Raw genomic sequence first — 22,391 nt, forward strand, 5'->3', positions numbered from 1 at the left:
AAACTTGAAGGAGATAAACATCATTTTTTTTATCAGAAAAAACAAATAAATAAATAAGAGGCATTTCAGGGATACCTTAATCCTTATACAAAAGTTTAACTTAGATCACCTTCCTCACTATCCTCCTTACACTAACATACAAAAGTGAAACCTAGTTTGTGATACATTCACCTGTAAATATAAACCATAAGAACTAACCCATTCAACCTCTCTACCCATAAAAAAACCACTTAGTAATTTTTGACAGTTCTCATACAAACTAGTGACTCAAGACACCAATCAGAGTATGAAAAACTTATCCCTCAGGCTTTGTTTGTTACCCATGACCACGCCTTTAGCTGTGCCATTGTGAAGATTTCTATATGATCTATCCTCTCGCTTTTAAAGATCATCTTATTCCTATATTTCCACAATTCACCTACCACTGTTATCCATACACTACTCCAAATCTGGCTAACACTTTCACTTACCCCTCTCATCTTAAAATTAAAAAAAAAAAATGTTTTTTGTATAAGTGCTATGAGTGGATGAGATTGACATCGATGGATAAACATTCATTTGTTGAGTTGCGTCTACTGTGTGACTGAGACATGAGGACTTATCATGGTGGACTAAACTAATGTATGGGTATCAGATACAACTACCATCACAGACTAGGAATTATACTTTGAATGTATATTTCACTAGTGCAAAATGTAAAAATAACTACTATTTATTAAATGCGTCTTTACGTTAGACGCAGTCTTTCAAAACACGGTGACATTTTTGAAATTAAGTTCATTTACAAATGCGACTATTACAAATAGCTACATTTTTAAATCATTTTTTACCCTAACTCTGAAGCGCATCACTTACACTTTCATACTTTCTTTCTCTTATTTGCACTTCGCGTTTGCTCTCTGTTTATGCTATGGTGATCCTTTCTTCTTCTGCGAGCTCCATTGTGTGTCATTGTAAGCTTAATTATATGTCGTCAATTATTACAATTTCATGTTTTAAATATTTACTAACACTTTTCATGGATGATATAGGGGTCATTGGCAGTTACTTGTTTTATCAACGGTTCGGATGATAAGACTATTGTGTGGTTATGTTCCTTACACAAGAAGTCATCCACAAATTTTAAGAATATCATTGATAGGTAAGTACACTATAAACTTAACTCCGTACGTTACTAATTAAGCATCTTTTAACGCGGTTTTTGTATTAATCAGTTCATGGTGTGATTGCTTATTACATGATGGTAAATTATTTTTATAACTCTTTACCATATATATCTTAAAACTAATTTATGTCAACCATATTTTGAAATGCAGTTATTTACGGATGAACAATCAATGTTTTCGGAAGTCATATCATATGTGAGACATTCTTGGTCCATATATTTCCTAAATTTTTATAACACTAGGTTAGTTGATATAGTATAGGAATTAGACAGATAAAGATATATTATGAATGTTTGTAATACATTTTTATCAATATATAAAAATTGATTCTATGAATTTATGTATTTGTTTGGCTAAGTTATAATTGAATAGGTGAATTTAGATGGGTATATTATAATATTATAATCAGGGATGAATTTTCACATTAATATGAAAGTTTAAGAAGTAAAATCAATTTTAAATTTATTTTTTATATATAAAATAACTTTTTAATATATATTTTTAAAATATATTATAATTAATATTTTTTGTTTATATTGATCTTATAATTAGAAATATTATAATGACATTCTTTACCTCCAACACCTTAACACTTTAAGCTTTGTTTGGAGTGGGGAGAGAATTTGTAGAAAAATAGTGAATTTGTGAAAATTAGAAAGGATGTGTGAAAATTATATTATAAGTTATACACAATGATTCTATATATAATCGCCGTCTACACCTCAATAAAATAGACTCCATGTTCATAAGTAACAGTAACAGTTTCGAAATCATTGTAAAATTGTTAAAAGAATCATTGTGGACCTTTTCTGCACTAGTGTTTTTACAGAAAATGCAATTTGAGTGTAATCTTATTACAGCAACCAATATATAGCTGATAATTATTATTTTTCCTATTTGCCAGAAATAAGATTAATTGAGTTTCCTTTTATTTCAAAAATAATGAAGTAAAGTCCTTTTTTTTTAATTTTTCAATGCTGTATACACATTACATTACAACCTTGTCATCGGTCATAAACTAAAACAAGCACACAATAAAGCCTCTTTGATTAAATTTCTGGGTTATCTCTGGTATCTGCTGCTAATTAATAATAATATGAAAATGGCTAAACACAACGATGAATAAATGATGCGTAAGAAAAGGGCACAAGACACAAGCCTCTGCTTCTTAGGTCTGTCTTCAGTTCTTTGCTACCCTGTACCCACAAAACAACAAATAATCAATATCACATATTCAATTATAATAACCTAATATTTATATGCCATAATCATATATATGTTTTAAATTTGTTTCTCTTCTCTACAACTGCAGAATGTAGTAGAAAATTACATATGCACTATTCCATAACTAAAAAAATTATAAAAAACATTCCCTACACGAAAATCATGAAATAGAAATCAATTTTTAAAGACCAAAATAATTAGTTACAATAATAACTAAATTAGAGACCATTTTAGAAATTTAAAAAAAAAATAGTTTCTAAATTAGTTTTTATTATTGTTAAATAGTTTCTAAATTGGTATCTAATTAACCAATGTTTTAACTACCAATTATTTAGTTTCTAAATTTCGTAGCAAAAACTTTGGTTGCTAATTAGATACCAATTTAGAAACTATTTAACAATAATAGAAACTAATTTAGAAATCAAATTTTTATTTAGTTTCTAAAATAGTTTCTAATTTAGTTACTATTGTAACTAATTATTTTGGTATCTAAAAATTAGTTTTTATTTCATGATTTTCTTATAGTAACTCGGAAATGATTATGTACGTTCAATCTCTATTATTCTAATTATCAGTGTTATATTATAACTAATTATTTTTTAAACTATTCACTTTAAAAAGCTGAAAAATCCTCTTAATTAATGACCACACATATATAAATAATTTATATTCTTTAATTATACTTTAGCCTATAGGAGTCAAATTGTGGACAGAAATATAAAGAAAATTACAAAACTAAAGTTTATATATGCATTTCTTACCAGCTGCATCATTCTATTGCTTTGCGTGGATTTCATGTAAGGAGTGCTCAAAGTCTGTAGTGAATAAAGAGAGAATGTGAGTCTGAAAGAAATATACAAAGATGATTTGTTAATTTATACCTTTTCCCTAATTTCTATTTAGTTAAATGACCTTTAATTGAGTAGCCCTAGGTTCCACATACACTTAAAACGTGCAGCTTAATTAAGAGCTATAATTTACATTGGACACAACACAATTTAGGTGTAATATTTTGTGTTTTTATTTTATTTTATAACAAAAATTTAAGCTTCTGTAACTAATATAGACTTGATTATAAAAGTAGCTTTAATTAATAAATATGCCAGAAACACCTAAAGTGTTGCACTCAATTCATTTGACTGAACATATTTACTCTTATTAGGATTATATCATTACATGGCATTTTGATTTATAGGTGTTTTCTATAACATATCAGCACATAAATAAGAAATTAATCTTTGAAGTCTCTTTTTATTAATAGTTAGACTAATAAAAACATAAAAGTCTTTTAGCAATTACTTTTTAAAATAATTTATATAACTTATTGAGTTGTACTTAATGTGTTCATACTTTATACCTAAGAAAATGCAATAGACAAACTGTTGAAGGATTTGAGTAATTTTCTAATTAAAGTAAAGAAACACGTAAATTGAGAAAGTAGAAGTTTGTAGCATTAATTGGTTTGAATTAAAGCATTAAATATCACTTGAAATTATTATTAGTAAACTAACTTTTATATTTGTATAAGAATGCAAAGATCTTGATTATAGTTATAATCATCACACAATTTTAAAATTATTTTGTTCAAGAAAGAACGATTGATCTAATATAGTGTCTGAATATCCACCTGGATTTGTTGGTGAAGGAAATGGATGTAGCCAATGGCTTCACTTAAGACAGAGGCTGTACTGGTCTGCGAATTTTTCAAGAAGATAATTTAGAGTGTCAAATTCAAAGGAAAAAACAATATATATATATATGTATATACACATTGTGTATGACAGACACTAATTAGAGATCAGATACGATTTACCTTCCCAAAAGGTGCCACTAATCTTTGAAGAGTTTGAATCCTATCCCCCAATTTTTCCTTTCTTATCTGCTTTAAACTCAGTGCACATGGTTTTAGTTTAACGTGAAAAAGTGACACAAATCATCAATTTAAATAGCTGTTCATCATAAAATATTACCTTCAGGGGAGGGCATGATGATGGCCTTGACTTCTTGGCTTTGGCTTCAGATTCTTTTGGTAGAGAGCAATTGCTAGGCCTTTTGGTTGTTGCAACTTCACTTATAAACGATGAAATCTGAAATTTACTTCAAAAAGTTAACTAATCCAATCGAATAACGAAGAGACATAATGTTCCAAATATTGCTCAAAATTATTAATTAGTTTTAGCCTTCGTTATGCTTACAGAAATACCAGGACACCTGATTTAAACAGTATGCACACAATCAATGATTACTATTAATGCATAACTTTTGCAAAAATCAAAGGCGAACAGCCCAACACTCATAAGAAAAAGAAACTAAAATGAACGATATTTTTACCTGAATTAAAGTTAACATATAGAAACGTTAGATGGGAAATTAAAAACAAAGTTGCGTGTATGAATTAATTTAAAGCACCATAAAAGTTTAGTTCGTTGTATCTGTGCATTTGTTATGCATTGCATGTGAGAAGAGATGTGGAGAAAGCATGGTACTCACTTTTGAGCTATTTGATGGACTATTATCGCTGCCATGCATGTCGCTGTGGCACAAAGCTATGCTCTCGTTTAGACCAAATGTATCATAGCAAGGTTGGATTTCACAACTCTCGCTATAGCTTGTATGCAGATCAAACATTTTAGGATTTAAACCCAAAGAACATGAAACCAAGGAAGAGGTCATATCTAGGGTTGGTAAATTGGAAATTAAGCTAGCATCGCCAAAGTTGTTATATCTCTTGCTTTGTGTCCTTCCCTCAATAGACTTGTTATTATGAAAGACATTCTCCGCAGGAACAAACTCTGGACCAGTTACACCAAGACTGGATAAGAAACTAGGAGGATATCGTGGTTCATGAACTGGGATTAGTGAACATGATTCCTCCACAGCCTTCATGGAGGTGTTGATCATTTCACCTCTCATTCTTGCTGGAAAGAGATCACTAACTGGCTGTTGAGAGAAGCTTTTTCCATTGTGGAAACCAAAGGCTTGCCTTGTTGAAATTCTAAGTGAATCAGTCATGGCGTGCTTGTGCTGTAGTTCTCTTGAATTTGTAAAGCTCTCAGTTAGAAAGCCACTGTTACAACCATTGCTGCAAACAAACTCACACGTAGATATATAAGCCAATGGATGCATGCTATCACTGTTTCAAAGATGAAACAGCTAAAAGGGAATCAAGGAAAAAAAGTAGAATAATCATGAAATAGTAAAATGTGAAATCAAGATCAATAGTATTATTTAGAAGCATCATTTCAGCTAGCAGACTTTAATAATTAAAAGATTTGTAGTGGAGAGTTCTGTGCAAACTGGTGTATATGCTTTTCTACTATATATGTCCATACTCCTAAGTTGTTAGTTTTGTTGAACCACAAGTCCAATAATCAATATAAGAAGCCAGCTAATATATAATCAAGGGGGTTAAATTCAAATTCGTAAGACCTTGTTCTAAGAATTCATAGTAACACCTGAGACAATTATTACTACTATATTTAGGGGATATTATATGATATAAGTTATAGATCAGTATTTGAGTGAGTTCATCTTGAAGGAGTGTGAAGGAACTTACTACATGTTGCTTGGGATCCATGATTGACTAGTGGTAATGGAAGGTTTAGAGTCAGGTGGTGGGGTTGCTGAAGTTATACACTGAGCAGATTCTTCTTGAAGCTGATGCTGAAGATGGAAACTAGCAAATTCCATAATTACTTAAAAACTTGAAGATCCCCAAACAAAAGTGATCGAGCTAATTAGCTAGCTAACCTATCAAGCTTGAGAGACCTTTCACTTTTTACAATGTAACAAGATGGGATATATTGATATATATATTTGATAGCATGCACAAGTTGAAGCTCTTTTTCCTTGTTTTGCTCTCTTCCCTCGTTAAGTCTTTTTGAGATCACTATGCTCACTCCAAAGAACTCTAGTTATACAGGGAAATTCCCAAAGCAACTGCATAGAGCTTTGAAAAAGGGTCCTGAAAGAAGGTTATGGTGCTAGACAGCAAGGTTATTATATATACTGGTCCTCTGGGATCACCAAGTTGACTGTGTTTATGCTTTTAGGATAGACACAGATATGACACCTAGTGGGAATATGCATGAATATAAGTAAATTCTTTCTAAAGCTGAGCTAGTGGTATGGACCTTTTTCCTCGGTAAAAGGTTAGTGGACCTTTTGTTTTGCTTACAATAATATACAATATTTCAAAACAATACTATTTAATTTTGGTTAAGATCAAATGTGACTCATAGGGCAAACTGTGATTGACTTAATTATTTGAGCCATATCTCTGTTGGAGAAATTGTAATTGTATTGTCAAACCAGTTTTTTTAGCCACCATCATTATTGATTGGGAATGGTGATTTGGTTTAATTATTTAACCCAGATTAAGGAATGTTGTAGTTGTATTTGGTCAAGGGTTTTCTCAGCCAACCATAGTTTTTCCGATGGGTAAGGGTTATCATTTTTTCTTTCTGATACTTCACTGTTATCTCAGGTTTGGGGTAAGGTTGAGAGAAATTGTTGAATTGCTTTAATTTCAGTAATATTAAACCTAATTTACTCCCAGATTGTTTTGGTCACATATTGTATAGCTTTTCATAGAAATAGTTTTATAAGATAAAAATGAAAAGTTTAAAAGGTTTAAATAATGAACTTTTCATGTTAAAAATATTATTTTACTTTTAAAAAGTACTTTCTTATGTAGGAATCTTCTGATAAGAAACTAGCTTGATTCTTTTTGTAAAACTCTTCCAAAATGTTTCTTTCATTGGGATGATTACAAAAAAAGGCTAAGAACAAATTAGTAATAATAAGATAAAATGTATAATCACAATTCTCTTTCAATACATTTATTAATTCGGAGGAAAGTGGGATAATGAGCTCCTATAATTTTAATTATAAATTTAAAAAGATAATATAAATTATTTACAAATTTTATATCCATTTATGGATTTGAAAGATCAATAATTTTTTTAAGACAACTGCGCAGATAAAAAAAAATAGGACTGATTACTAAATAAATTAATTATCTCTCTTAATTGTTGTTAAATAGTTTAAAAAAAGTCTAAGAACACGGTAGTATATTCATAAAAATTAAAATTAAATTCAAAGTAAAAAATTTAAAAGAAAAATAGTGAGACTAAAACAAGTTACTACACTAAAAAAACAAAATTAGCTGCAAAAAGAAAGTGGAAGGATGTTGTGAACGTTAAATCACTATTTTAGAGACCAAAATAATTAGTTACAATAGGAACTAAAATAGAAACCATTTTAGAAACTAAAAGAAAAATTGGTTTCTAAATTAGTTTATATTATTTTCTATTATTGTTAAATAGTTTCTAAATTGGTATCTAATTAGCAACCAAGGTTTTAACTACCAAATATTTAGTTTCTAAATAATAAATAATAATAAAAATTTCAAATTTTGTAGGTTAAGTTCACACAAACATAATATATATATATATAAATTAAATTTAAATATGTAATAAAATTATGAAGGTTAAGCCCACACTTATTTAAAAATTATGTGGCCAATATGTAGGTTAAACTCACGTTTCTTTAAATAAACAATATAAAATATAATTTTGTGCGGGAAGCATGTAAGTTAGGTCTACGCAAAAAACACATCACTTGTGTCCCACGTAGCACTGTCACTATTTTTATGTAGAACATATTAGTTTCCAAATTTTAATGATAACTATACTTTTTGCGTTCATTTATTATAACTAATGTCTTTTTTTACCCATCCTAATAAGTATTTTTTTTTTTTAGTGAATGTAATCTGATTTAAAATAGGTAAATTAAGAGTTGAACCTCTCCTCTTGCGTTTCTTTTACATCTAATTTGTTAGCCGTTTCTTCTATTTCGGAATTGAAATATACACATTAATTTTGTGATATTTTGTTTTGCATGCTTATCCTTTTTGCCTGACATTTGTGTGTTTATAAGATTCAATTGATGCGGCATGGGAGTTTATTTTAATTTTAATGTTCATATAACTATAAGAAGCCAACAATTATCACAACACATTGTCGATCAAGTGGAGGATGTAGAATAAGTTCACTATAATGGGACACTGACTGAAATAGGAACTATTAAGTGAAATAAATAAACACCAAGGTAACACTAAAAAAAAATAAAAAAATAATATATATATATATATATAATAAAGAATTTGTTAGATGGATTTCAAAGATAAATATGGACATTAGAAGAATGTTTCAAATTAAATAATATAAGCATAACATTAGTATGACACAAAGATTAATTTAAATATAATAATTTAAAAAAAAAATTAGAGTGGGTTTAACTCATGCAAAAATATTAATATTTTAATAATGTATCCTCAATTTTATAAATACTTTATTTGTTTAAAAAATAGTGTCAGTCATGCAAACGCTTATGAATATAACACTTAAAAAAAAATCAGTATTGTCTACGAATTTTTATTCACGGATCTGAGTGTATAGGTAAATTCAGCATTACATACGGATATTATTTATGAACAATATTATCTACGGACATTACCCACAAATTTTGAATCCGTAGGTAAATTCAACATTACATACCAACTATTATCCACGGATCTTATTACCTACCAACTTTTACCTACGGATCTCTGTTACCTACCAACTATTACTCACGAATCTCTATTACCTACAAACTATCACCCACGAATCTCTATTATCTACAAACTATCACTCACGAATCTCTATTACCTATCAACTATTATCATAATAATTATATACATAATATTAAAATATTATTATAATATAAAGAATTATAAAATCATAATTAATATTCATAAATAATAATAATCATAACTAATAAGTATACAAATTATTAATATTATAAACTAATAATATAATTAATATTATAATAATAATAATAATATTAATGATATTAGTAATAACAACATTAATAATATAAATACTATTAATAAAAATATTTATAAAATTAACATTATTTATAATATTAATAATATTTAATAATATTAATAATATTTAATAATATTAATAAATATTTAATAATATTAATAATAATTAATAATAATTAATAATAATGATATTAAATATATTAATTTATTAATTTTTATTTTATTAATTATATTAATATTGATAATCATACTCATAAGTATAATAATAATCATAACATGACAATAAAACTTGATTGGTGTAATGGTTAAAGTTTTTATGGACATTTCTTAAGGACTTGACTTCGAGTTCCCCTGCTGCACTTTAGTTTTAACATTAATTATAAATGACATACTATAAATAATAATTAAAATTAAAAATATTTGTAGTGTAATATGAAGAAAAAAAAAATCTATAAGTTTTTTTAATCGACATTTTTTTTATCAGCAAAGAGGATCTAGAAGTTTCATAGGTTCACTTTCACTTTCTCCTTTTTTATTTCTCCTTTCTCATTGTGTGCCTTGTGTTTCTTGTAAATGTCCTTGGTTCCCACTGTCTCCCTAATCTGCATTTGGCTTGCATTCATGGGTGACAAAAGGGAAGTAATCTTGGATACCTTTATTGTTTACATTGGGGTGGTTTGACAAACCCTAACTATAATGTAGGAAAAGTGTTTGAAATTGGACACGAATTGAAAGCCTCAATCTTGAAGTGGGAGAGCAAATATGGTGGTGAGTAAGCAGAGAAGAAGAACTCATTACCATTATTGGCGTAAAGGTGAGTTATGGGTTGCGTTTTTATACGTTGATAGGATTTTCTGTATTTTGTGAGTTTGTTTGGTGTTGAAATTGGTGGTTGAGTAGTGTGTGAATGTTGCATGCGAAAGATCCTAGGATTCCCTTTTGCTTGGGCTCACATTAGACGCTTAATCTTATGGCGTAGAAGTTCACACTAGGACTAAACAATTCTTGTTGTTGGCCAGAGTAGACGCTTCCAGTTATCACTTTGTTGGTTACTTTGTTCATTAGAATCATATTCAGATTTTATTGGAATTTTAGGGGCACTACAAAACAAACATACTACAGAAGGACAAAATCCATCAATAACTACTAAAATTCATTGGTAAGATGAAATTTTCAATAGATTTCGGATGAAAATCCCTAAGGTTGAAATAGGATAATTGAATCATGTCTAACATAAGATAATTGAGACATGATACATAATTTGATTTGATTTTTTAATCCATTTTAACATCGGTCAGGTTCACACAATATTTTTTTCAAGTTAGAGTCAATCAAGTCCACTCTAATTCTCATTTTCCTTTTATTTTTTTCCACTTAGATTTGGTCAATCTCACTCTAATGCTACATTTTTCCCCCTTAAGTATGGATTGGACCGATACAAATTGCTTGATTTTTTAATTATTTAGTGTGGGCTAGACACACTAATTTTTCTTTTCTTAGTTAATGTTTGTTTAGCACACTCTAAAATTATATTATTAAATACTTATGCGTTCCTATAGTGGACTCTAGAAAATTTATATTATTAAAATTATATTTTAACTCAAGAAAATTAGATTTTTATCACTTTCATAGAAATGGTTTTGGGAATCATATAAATGATTTTGGGAAGATTTTGGTTAAAACATTTTCGACAAACATTATTTTTTATACTATATCATAAAATTAAATGGAAAATAAAAAATATGATTATCAAACTTCATATTTTTTAAAAAAAAAAAACTTTGTATTGATTATAATCTTAGAATTTGTTTGGACTAAGATGGAAAGAAAAGACAAGAAAGAAAAAAAAAGTGAAAAATGAAATTATTTACATCTAAAAGAGTAAAAATGAATAAAAAGTTTATTTGATTTTATAATATAAGATATTTCAAGATATTACATTGTTAAAAAAATTGTTTATTTATAAACATAATCCCATAAACATGAATGATCAACAAAACCTGTTGGTGACCATTGCAATTAAATGAGAATAGAAAAAAGTAGAAAATACTTAACCCATAATAAGGTTGGTAACTAGTCATGCTGACTTAACCAAAAACTATATTCCCAATCCACCAACATCACCAAACCATTCGAACCAAAACTATATTCCTTAGGCGCGAGTGTTCTTATCATTTCTACACAACCAACCACATCAAATGCTCTTCCTTGTCTTCCTCCTAAGTAGCCCAGTGAAAATTTTGTAAATGAGGTAATCGATGTAGATGAAAAAAAAAATTAAATATTTAATTTAATCATTTACTAAAATGTCCTTAAATCTATTTCATTAAGGTTAATTTTTAAATAACATGCAAATTTTAAGTATTTTCAAACCTATATTTCTTAAACAAATACATTTTTGTCATAAATAAAAATAATTCCAAATTAAATATTTTGTTGTAAATTTAATATTTCAGCTAAGAAATTTGTTTGACAAGATAAATAAAATAACACAATTTTAATATATATTGTTACTTAAATAACCTTCAAATAATTAATTATCATCGTAAAAGTACTCATTATTAATTATATATATAACCAGTCTGATTGTGTGAGTGAGAAATTTCAAATCATAAAATTATAAATTTTGGTATAGATACATAATAAAAAAATTGGAACATAAAGTCCCATAATTGATTATGATTACAGACATAATAAATTACTTTGAGGCATATGGGATAACAAATTAGGCATGGAATCATAATTACTTATATGTTGGATCAATATACACCAAACACAAACTATTAGTGTATTTACATAATAAAATGCACAATCTTAAACAATCATTGTAGAGGGAGTAACTTCATCTTTCTTGTCGCTCTCTATGTATATATAAAATCAAATTTTCATCATATCACAAAATTAGCAGTCATAAATTACATGGTTGACCTTATTGTCCATCACTTCCAATGGTGGCATGGCAAGCTTTGGGATAATGCACTTCCAAAAGACCATTTTTTAGCCGACTCATTAATTAGTTGTCGATAAAGAATACATTCCGTCTCATGTATTTGAGGGGTTTCCAGTTCAACTTTTTTTAATATAAAGACTAATATTGCTTAGCAACTACAAACTATTATACCAAAATTTTTAGTTGTTAATTAAATATTAATTTATAAATTATTTATTAATAATAAAAATTAATTTAAAAATTAAAAAAAATTAATTTTTAAAATAGTATTTTATTTTTTATCAGTAAAAAAATAAATAAATAAAATGAATCGCTTAAGGAGTGATTTAACCCTTATACAAAACAACACTTTAAACTCTTCCTTCCTCTCTACAAATATCTGCTGAATAGACAAGATCACAATACTAGTAAAAGACACGCACATAAGAGGTCAAAAAGTCATCATCGTACAAGTCACTAGATCCAAGCACCAATCAGAGAAAGAAAACATCCTAAAAAGAGACTTAGAATAGATCCAAGACCAAACATTAACTTGAATCATTACAAACACTTCAGACACGTCAGCCTTTCCCCTATTAAAAATGACATTGTTTCTGTGTTTTCAAATTTCACTCACGACATCAACCTAAATTGCTCTCTAAAAATCATTAACCAGACCAGAAACATTACATAGCCCAAACTGAATAAAATTTAACATAGGATCAGAGTGAGTGACAGACACCACACCAACAAACAAGCCAAGCAAAAAACAGATGGTAGTTGGACTCCTCCTCCTTTCCACACAAACAACACAAAAAGTTATCAACCATTATTCCATGCCTTTCCAAGTTGACTGTGGTAGCAATCCTATTCTCCAATAGAGGTAGTGATTATTTTTTATCTTTAATATTTATTTCTATTTAATGTTTTTTTTTTTAGTGAATGGAGTTAATTAAGGTGCAGCGATTTCTCATAATGAACATGAGAATGAATATGGAGGAAGATGCAGTATCCATAAAATTTGATCTGAAATATCTGTTAATGCAAGTACAGTACTTCAGTACTCATCACCTTTAAGCCTGATTCTCTGTAGCCATGTTCCACGTTCTTCATCTTATTAAATTTTCTAAACTGATAGAATTATTTGTGTCTGAACTAAAATGCTATTATTTATCACAATAATGCTTATAGGTTTTTTTTAATGAGTTTCTTTATAACAACAGAGAAAAATAAAAAAGCTCTTTCTATTTATTTAAAAAAAAATTATAGAAAAGTTTACACTGACCCACTGATAATAGATGTGAAGATGGTTTAATTAGAATGGGTTTTGAGTTGAAAAGCATAGAATTCCTTTTGTTCCAATGGACGTGCGTTTCTCTTTTGCTTTTGCGGCATTACTAAAACTTTTATCTTGTCTCGTGATAAGTTGTGATAAAGAAGGTTATTCTGAGTGTCCAGAAATTCAATACAGTAGTTGGGAAAAAGCTGTTAGATTCCCTTTTTACAGTCACATCCTATGTATTTGCAGGAAGTAGCGAATATTAAGATAAGACAAAAATGGATTGAATAATTTGATATAGTGCTCATATTTAATTAGTTTTTATTTCCACAGCAGTATGGAGAAAAGGTAGCTATTTCTATATGTTAGAAAGGTAAGGGGTAGGTTTAAAATAACATTTTCCATAGAATAATAATATTGTGTGTTGTTGTGTATGAAGATGGCATTATTATTAGCATGTTGTAGGGTGAGATTTAATATATTTTAATTGTAGGAGCCCCTAATCTCTCTGCCTATGCCTCTTCATTTTTGGGCATCAAATGCAAATCCACGCTGGAATGGATGCTTCACACACTCATATAATCAAATGCAAATTATAAAACTAAATTTCTTCAAATACCACAAATAAACAAATAACCCATTTACACCCGTGAACTCAAATACCACAAATGAAGGCCCTGCTAGAACTCAAGACTCTAACAAATGAGAGCATGAAAAGTGTATATAAAGGTAAAGGAAGGATACCAATTTTAAATGAAGAAGTCTATCAATAAACAAATTTTGCTTTATTTATAAACAAATTTTGCTTTATTTATAAACAACTTTTGCTTTATTTTATTTGTGATAACTTATTGAGAATTGAATTTAAAGCTAATTCAATTTTATAAAATGAATCTTTCAACCTATTTATATATCATAAAAAGTTTTTATTTTTAGTATGTGATCTTCGATAAAATTCAATATTTATTATATTCAATTATACATTAAAGTGGGTAAAATTTTTATGAAAGTGTTAGATATATCTTTTTTCGTCTTTGTACTTGCATTTAAAATTGATTTTTGTTCATAGTTCGAACTTTATACATCTTAAGTATTTGAAATAGAGAAACTATTGCAATGAGTCCTTATTAATTTTTTTACGTGTCAAATTCATGTGAACTATGATATTAAAATATTTCATGTTGACTCATCAATATTGTAATATTATAATATAATTTTGACTGAAAATTCATTTATTAGATGAAAAAAAATATGTATAAAAAATCATTTCAATAATTTTCTTATTATTATAAGAGCATAAAAATTGGATTAGAAACTAGAACTATAATTTCAAGTTATAGTAATGAAAAACATATCTAACCACATAATTAATGAAATAGTACCATACTTTTAAATAGACAAGTAATTCCTAGGTAATAACTGTTAACTAGCAATACATCTGAATTAAAATAAATAATTAAGTTAACTGATAAATATAAAACTATTTATCGTGATAATAATAATTATTTAAGCGGGTTATTTTGTAATTGTTACCTGTTTGTACTAAAATGGCCAAATAATACGTAAATTTCATTTTAATTAAAATATCAATGACAATTTATTGTTTAATTCAGTCTGAATATTAAAGGCTAGTATATTATATTATCGAGCAATTAAGTAGAGACAAAAAAATTTGTGGTTCACATTGTCAGAATGTGAATGATGCATATAACTTATTGCCTACTGTGTATTAATATATATGTTGTTCAATTATTGTTAACCAGTTAACAATAAATATTAGTTCCACTAATCTGTAGTGGTAGTTAATTCCCTTTCCATGTTTTATTCTGTTTTTTCTTTCTTATACATGCGTGTTTTCTTCTCTAAAATACGCATGCACACATATATTAAGATAAATTTAAATGTGATGAGAGTCATTACTCGCAGGGGTCTTAGTGGTATTAGGTACATGTAATTTGGTGAACTTTCCTACTATTGTTATGAACATGCATATAGATTGAGGTCTGAAACCTTTTAAAATTTTGGATGTGTAGATTAATGCAACTGTGTGTTGATGAGTTAGTGAGAAAACTTTGGAATAGCTACGAGGTAAGTGAGATAACATGATAAAAATTAGAAACAAAATTAAAATTTTAAAATAAGACTTAAAACAATGGAGTATTGATATATTTAGAAACCTTATAATAATAAGAAACAAGGTACTATTAAGAAAATAGGTGAGTTGGACAAGTTAGATGATGAAGGTAATTTAGATTTTGATGGAAGAGAGGAGTGAAAAATATTGTTCTCATACTTGAAAAATTATCAAACAGAAAACAAAGGCGGTTCAAAAACAAAAGACAAGGGCTAAATGGATTAGTCATGAGGATATGAACTTTAGATATTTTTATTCAATGATTAATTGGAGAAGAACATAAAATGAGATCAAAAGAGTAGAATTTCAAGGAGAATGGTATGAGAAACCTAGAGTGGTCAAGAATAAAATGAAAGAGTTTTACCAAAAAAAATGAGTGATAGTAGTTGTGTAGATGTTAAGCTAGAAAATATCATTTTTCAATTCATTTCAATTGAGGATAATAACTTATTAATAGAACATATAGTAGAGGTAGAAGTTAAGGAGGCTATGTGGCAATGTAACAATACCAAAAGTTCAAAATATGATGAATTTAATTTTGGCTTTATCAAGAAATATTAGGAGGTAATGAAAGGTGATGTAATGGAGGCAACAAATTTTTTTAAACTAAATGCATCATTTATGCCACTCATTCCTAAAGTAGACAATCCCATAGGCCTAAATGAGTATAAACCAATTTCACAGGTAGATTGCATAGGTAAATTGTGTATGCAAAGTAATCTCTAAAGTTCTATCTATTAGATTGAATGGTGTTTTAATTAAGATAATAAATCTCTTCTATATTGCATTCATTAAGGGTGGAGAAATTATGTATAAAGTGTTAATAACCAATGAAGTGGTAGAGAAAATTAGAAAAAGGAAAAAAAGTTGTGTAATAGTCAAAGTGGACTTTAAAAGAACTTATGACTCTGTGAGATGAAATTTCTTGGATATATGATGGTTATATTATGTTTTAATAACAAGTGATTAAGTGGATGATGGTTTTTTGGAATCATGCGTTAGTCAATGGCAGCCTAACTCAAGAATTTAAACCTACAAAAGGTTTAAGACAAAGGGATCCACTAGCACCATTTTTGTTTTTTATAGTTGTAAAAGGTCTTACTAGGATAGTGCCAAACAATTAGGAAAAATATGGCAGAGGAAGTAAAAATAAGGAAAAAAGAGAGGTTGAAGTAAGACAAGTGCTAACAATATTTTCACCATCAAGAGTATACTTAGGTGTTTTGAAACATGTGTTATATATGGGGACGAAAGTGAAATAAGTAGTTATCTATTCATTACATGTATATTTGTAGAGGGAGTATGGATTAAATGTAAAAATTGGACCAAGGTCAATACAATGCAACATAATCAACTCGAGCTTCATTCCTAACAATTCAACATTCTATAGTTTAATGATTTTGAAAATAGAATATATGTGGATAACTGATATTTAATTAATGTATATGGAATCAACTAAATACAATTATATTTAAGAATGTTAGAATAGATGCATATAAGATATTTAATAGGACACAATTAAAAATGTGGGTTTAATTACATTGTAAATTTAGTAAAAATACATTGTATCTTTTGATTGGTGTTTATGTTCATGCGTTTATATTACTCTGGTCACTAAAATATATAAAAATGAAGGATGGGAATTAAAGATGAAAATGGTTTGAAATAGAGTAATAATGAAAGGTATTGATATAAGAATATAAGTTTTACCAAAATCAAGTAGAGAATATAATAGGTGACCAATTTTTATATTAGAACTAGTCATGAGATTTAATACGTGTGAAATTCAATATAACAAAAATGTAAATAATGCATCTTTTTACTAGTATTTATAATGAGATTTATTTACTCCTAAAACGCTCACAATAAACCTTAATTAGTCCTTAAATATTCACAAGAGACTCTATAACACAAATAAGGTATTTGGAGGGGAAACGGACATGAGCTCGCGTTAGATGGTAGTAGATTTTTCATTCATGCTTTTCTTTTTCTAAAGTTGATGTCTATTAAATATGTTGTATGTTAAAAATGGTGAAACGTTAACAAGATGTGGCTGTAGTTTAGTGGTAAGAATTCCACGTTGTGGCCGTGGAGACCTGGGCTCGAATCCCAGCAGCCACACTACAATTTTTTAAAAATTAAATTTTTTATTTATTTTAACTAACGGTTTTATTCATCTCTCACTGATGTTTGTCTCTTGGAATATTTGCACAGAGCAAGGAAGGTAGTAGAATGGGCGGCGGTGAGGGCGAAGATGGATGGCGTTACACATGGGAAGCACAGTCCCATGTCCCAACGCTGCGTTTAATGCTCTTCCCCAATGACAAAACCCTAAACCCCTCTCTCCAATGCCACGACCTCGCCGTCAACCTTCACTCCTCACACTCTTTCCTCACTCTCACAACTTCCTCCCTCTCCCTTAGGGTTCCACTTCCAGCCGTCTTGGTCGATGCCGACTCTCCGGTAACATTTCGCCCACTTTCCGACCACATCGAGGTCAAGCTCCTCCTTCTCCTCCCCGTCGACCATCCCATTCTCTCCTCACTTCACCCTTCAACATCTCCGCTGCCTGACCCTCTTATATCAGAATCTGGTAATCTCTAAATGTCGTTGCTGATTATTCATTTCTGACTTTTTTTAAATTATGTTTAACTTTTTTTTTTAATGTTTGTTCAATAAGTTGTGCTTATTTCCCAGTTCTTGTTTTGTTGCAGATGTGTCAAAATTGTCTTCTGCAGGAGAAGTTGACTTTTACTGCAGAACTTGTACCTTCAAGTTGACCAGAATTCCTCTCAGGTAGCATGCCATTCTTTGATTCTGCTTTTTTCTCAGAAATAGATAAATTTAGCCTTAAACACTCATAGAAGAAGAAACTAAATAGAAACAAATGAAACAAATTCTTACAAATACTTACTTCTACATAAACTAAATCTAATTTAGCTTATTGGAGAATTTTATTTCATTTCTTTATATTTTCTTCTAAGCTAAATTAGAAGAAATGAAGTAAAATTCTCTAATAAGCTAAATTAGATTTAGTTTATGTAGAAGTAAGTATTTGTAAGAATTTGTTTCATTTGCATGTTTAAAGAGAAATTTATCTAAATATAGCTATAATTTTTCTTTTTGAAAACGTGAAATTATTTATGAATCACAGGTACTTCAATTTGCTTCACGTGTTTGCCGATACCGATACACTAAGATATTTTATCTATAGATGAAGTTTCTAAACCTACGAAGCATCAATACTTTTAGTTGTTTTATGTATATGATGATATGATGCTGATACTCTTGAATACTTTAACGATACATATTGGTGAAGTATACACGTTTTTAAAGCATTTACATCTGATAAAGTCACAATAAACGTAAAGTATGTGTAATATACAAATATAGACATTGTTTCTTCATAAATCAAGGATGATGTACTCTTTATAAATTATTTTAAAGAATTTATTTGATTGATAGTGTTATTCATATATGTAAGTAATAAAAATAATTTATGATGACAGTGATTTATGATTTTTTATTTTGGCAATGTCTAAAAAATGTGTTTTTAATTTGGATTTGTACCATTGCAGTTGTATATTTGTAATGTTTGATGAATTTTTATACAATTTTAAATATGTATTTGCAGTATCATATTATCTTATTTTCAGAACTACACTATAGCCTTATTTGATACGCATTGCATGTGATATGCCTGTCTGTGCATCATACCTCTAAACAATGGATAGTATCATTGAGAGTTCATACTTATGTCACTCATGGTTGATTGGTATAGGAGGTTGAATTTGTTTAGAAAAAGGTTGTTAATATACTGGTAGTTACAGGGTCATGGGCTAATGGTTTTCTTAATTGTTTTTGTTCTTGAGGTTTTGTTTGCTTTACTTTTTAGGAATTTTGTTGAAATGCCATCGGTGAATTGGAGAGAAGTGGCTGACAACTGGTTTGGGGCTTGTTGTTGCTCTTTTGGAGGAATAAGTGAGAAGATGGTGATGAGGTATGTCAGTTCCTATACGTGCGTGCCAGGGGTCTGTCTTTTAAGTTCTGCTTCTGTCACACTTTGCAAGGATGATCTTGTGGAATATAATTTTCCAGAAGGGTGTGGAAAGCAAGAGTGTACTTCTGTAGCAGAAAACCCCAGAGATGATGCTATCGGCAAAGTTTCAAGAAACTGTGAATTGAATGATGAAAGGACTTCAACTTGCAGTGATGATGAAAGAACTTCAACTTGCAGTGATGATGGAGGAGTGACCCTTGCTTTTGGTAGCAATTATAGGTTTGTAGACTCTGAGGATGAGAAGCTTTCTATGAATTTGAGATGTGAAGTTGCAAAGAGTAAACCTGATTGTGGTCATTTCTCTGATTCACATCCAGATTCGAATGGCACCAAAGATGTCTCTGAAACTCCGAGTTGTTGTGCTCGAATGACAAACAATCTCGGGGATGAACACAGTGAGCATCATTCATGTGGAACTGCTGGAAGGGAAGGGATGCCAACAGAGACCCTGGAAATTCTGGGAAATCAGAAGTCTCTACTTAACGGTTTTCTTGAAGATATTTTCATGGCTAGATTATCAAATCTTACAAAGGATATTGATTGGCGTGAATTTACATGCCCTCAATGCAGGTCTCTCATTGGAGCCTACCCATGTTGTGAGGGCCATACACCAGTAGATGAAGGAGTACGGCTGTTCAAATGTTACATTTCAACTTGTTTGCCAGTTGGAGGACCCGAGGACATGTTCAGGTTTGCATGGAATGAATAAATCAGTGTGTCTTAATTCCTTCCATAACAGAAAGAAAACGGTGACATGTTTTGTGCCATTATAACTCAGTTGCAGTTGACTACGGGAAAATAGCTCTGCTAAAACATGTATACTTATATGATTTGTTTAAGTGAAATTAATGTCTTGATGGGTAATTTGATTCGTCCAGTCAACTAATTTGGGGAATACTAAGTGAATTAATGAAATTGATTGACATTAACTGGTTAGTAGAAATTTATATTGTGTAAAAAGGTATTAAGTTTTTCTTTCATACATGCCTGGGTGGGAAGAAGTGGTACAGTACTGTCTTTTTATGTGCGTGCACTATATGAATATTTTGAGGGAAGTTAAATAAGTATGGCTCATAATAAGACAGATTTATCTAAATTCCTTGGAAGTTGGAACAATATTATAGTATTTCCATAACAGTGTGTGCATACATAGACTTTACCAACTAATACCATGCATTTAGACACGAAAGAGTTAATAGTGAACATGGTCTTGTCTTGACATTCTTGAAAACAAAAGGTTGTAATAGATATATTATAGGCCAGAGGCAAAATGAAAGCTATCTTCCTTGCTGATTCTTCTTGATCCTGTGAACGAGAATGACTGTACGCATGCTGTGTATTCCAAACCATAGCTATTCTATTACATGTTATTTGCAAGTCCTCTCGGGTATTTTTTGATATATAATTTAAGCATGAGAAGGATTATTGTTTTTGTTGCAAAGGAGGACTTGAAAACTCAGAAGGATTATATTTTGATATTTGTTTGTTAAATACGGATATACCCTGAATAAATTTTAATGCGTTATATTTGTCAACAGCAAATATTCAATGGGCAAAATGTTTGCAAATCGGTTGGTGGAGTGTGCAAGTGACGAATCATTATTTCGGTTTGTGATTAGAGATCTAACAACCAAAGCCCCCGTTCTACAAATCATTCTTTTAAATCCAGATACTTGGTCTTGTTCTGGTAATTGTTCTGGTACAGAGGACAAAGACCCAGTTCATAAACTTAAGTTACAGCCCATCATCAAAGTGCTTTATTCTGACTGCCACAATGCAACAGAATCTCAATCAAGGTCAGTTATGAAATTATTTCTTTTATCATGATAATCCATTAATTTGAAAAATATAGTAAAGGGTTTTCTTTCCATTTTTTCTGTTTTGGTTTGAACTTTGGAATTAGGTTTGCTTTTGTTTTTCTTGACGTTTTCCATGTTTGATTACGAGATACTTTGACTCATTTCTTCCCCTTATTAAGCTAAAATAAGGAGACTATTTAAAAAAAATTGTTTTGATTAGGGAATAATGATTTGTCTACCCATTAACTTTGAATAATCTATGGGTTCATCCACGATGTTTCTTGAAAATTTGAACAATTCATGCAGGATTATAGAGGAATGGGCAACGAAGAGTTCCGCTGAAAGCATTTTCATGATGACTCGTCAGTCACAAGAATTGGTGGGATTGTTCATCTCAGCAAAAGATTTATATCCACCTTCATGCGCTTCCTTTCAAGGTTTAATTTTGTCATCTTTGCAATGGTAGTAATATATTCATGAACTCATTTGGCAAACAAAAGGGCTGAGCATTGAATGCATGATTAAAGTTTTATGTTGTATGAAGGGAAACGCCATTTTATAGCTAAAATTTACTTGACAGAATAGGATCCAGAATGATATTGATCTTGACTTTTTGGATAGATAAATGGCGTCAATGAGAATTTTTCTTATCCAACTACGTTGTTGCTGGTTAAATCCTGTTAAAATCCAGTTTTCTTGACCCAGTTTTAGACAGCATCACAGCTGTTAAACAACTCTCACTCAAATGAAGCAAAGAGACTTTTGTATTATTGTAGTCTTTCATAATTTGTATTAAATTTTTCTCAAGCCTAATTAATGCATCTCTGTCAATAATTCTAATACTGATTTCCATCCCATTTAATGACCAATTTTAATATGTAAGTATAATAAAAATGAAATACAAATCCTCTTTTTTTTTTCTTTTATAATTT

The 22,391-nt window shown here is 29.5% G+C and overlaps 2 protein-coding genes and 1 non-coding gene across 5 annotated transcripts; 2 read left to right on the forward strand and 1 right to left on the reverse strand.

Annotated features, from left to right (window-relative positions):
- Positions 1 to 2,175: 2,175 nt before the first annotated feature.
- LOC137808418 (uncharacterized) lies at positions 2,176 to 6,367 on the reverse strand. 2 transcript variants are annotated; one of them, XM_068609516.1, is made up of 7 exons: positions 5,947 to 6,367; positions 4,881 to 5,472; positions 4,361 to 4,477; positions 4,204 to 4,269; positions 4,018 to 4,083; positions 3,152 to 3,205; positions 2,176 to 2,362 (listed from the first exon to the last, which is right to left on the reverse strand). In XM_068609516.1, the coding sequence occupies exons 1-7, from the start codon at positions 6,078 to 6,080 to the stop codon at positions 2,273 to 2,275; spliced, it is 1,119 nt and encodes a 372-aa protein (XP_068465617.1). In that variant the 5' UTR covers positions 6,081 to 6,367; the 3' UTR covers positions 2,176 to 2,272. The 2 variants fall into 2 exon arrangements, with proteins under 2 accessions (XP_068465617.1, XP_068465616.1); XM_068609515.1 differs by having other exon boundaries at positions 4,204 to 4,272.
- Positions 6,368 to 17,649: 11,282 nt separating this feature from the next.
- On the forward strand, positions 17,650 to 17,721 carry TRNAH-GUG (transfer RNA histidin (anticodon GUG)). The gene has a single exon. It is a non-coding gene; the product is annotated as a tRNA-His (tRNA).
- On the forward strand, positions 17,680 to 22,114 carry LOC137808419 (uncharacterized). 2 transcript variants are annotated; one of them, XM_068609518.1, is made up of 6 exons: positions 17,680 to 18,193; positions 18,315 to 18,396; positions 19,496 to 20,131; positions 20,231 to 20,350; positions 21,199 to 21,456; positions 21,766 to 22,114. In XM_068609518.1, the coding sequence occupies exons 1-6, from the start codon at positions 17,833 to 17,835 to the stop codon at positions 21,923 to 21,925; spliced, it is 1,617 nt and encodes a 538-aa protein (XP_068465619.1). In that variant the 5' UTR covers positions 17,680 to 17,832; the 3' UTR covers positions 21,926 to 22,114. The 2 variants fall into 2 exon arrangements, with proteins under 2 accessions (XP_068465619.1, XP_068465618.1); XM_068609517.1 differs by having other exon boundaries at positions 19,496 to 20,350.
- Positions 22,115 to 22,391: the final 277 nt, after the last annotated feature.

This window comes from Phaseolus vulgaris, chromosome 3 (genome assembly GCF_000499845.2).
Source record: "Phaseolus vulgaris cultivar G19833 chromosome 3, P. vulgaris v2.0, whole genome shotgun sequence".
NCBI classification, from domain to species: Eukaryota; Viridiplantae; Streptophyta; class Magnoliopsida; order Fabales; family Fabaceae; genus Phaseolus; species Phaseolus vulgaris.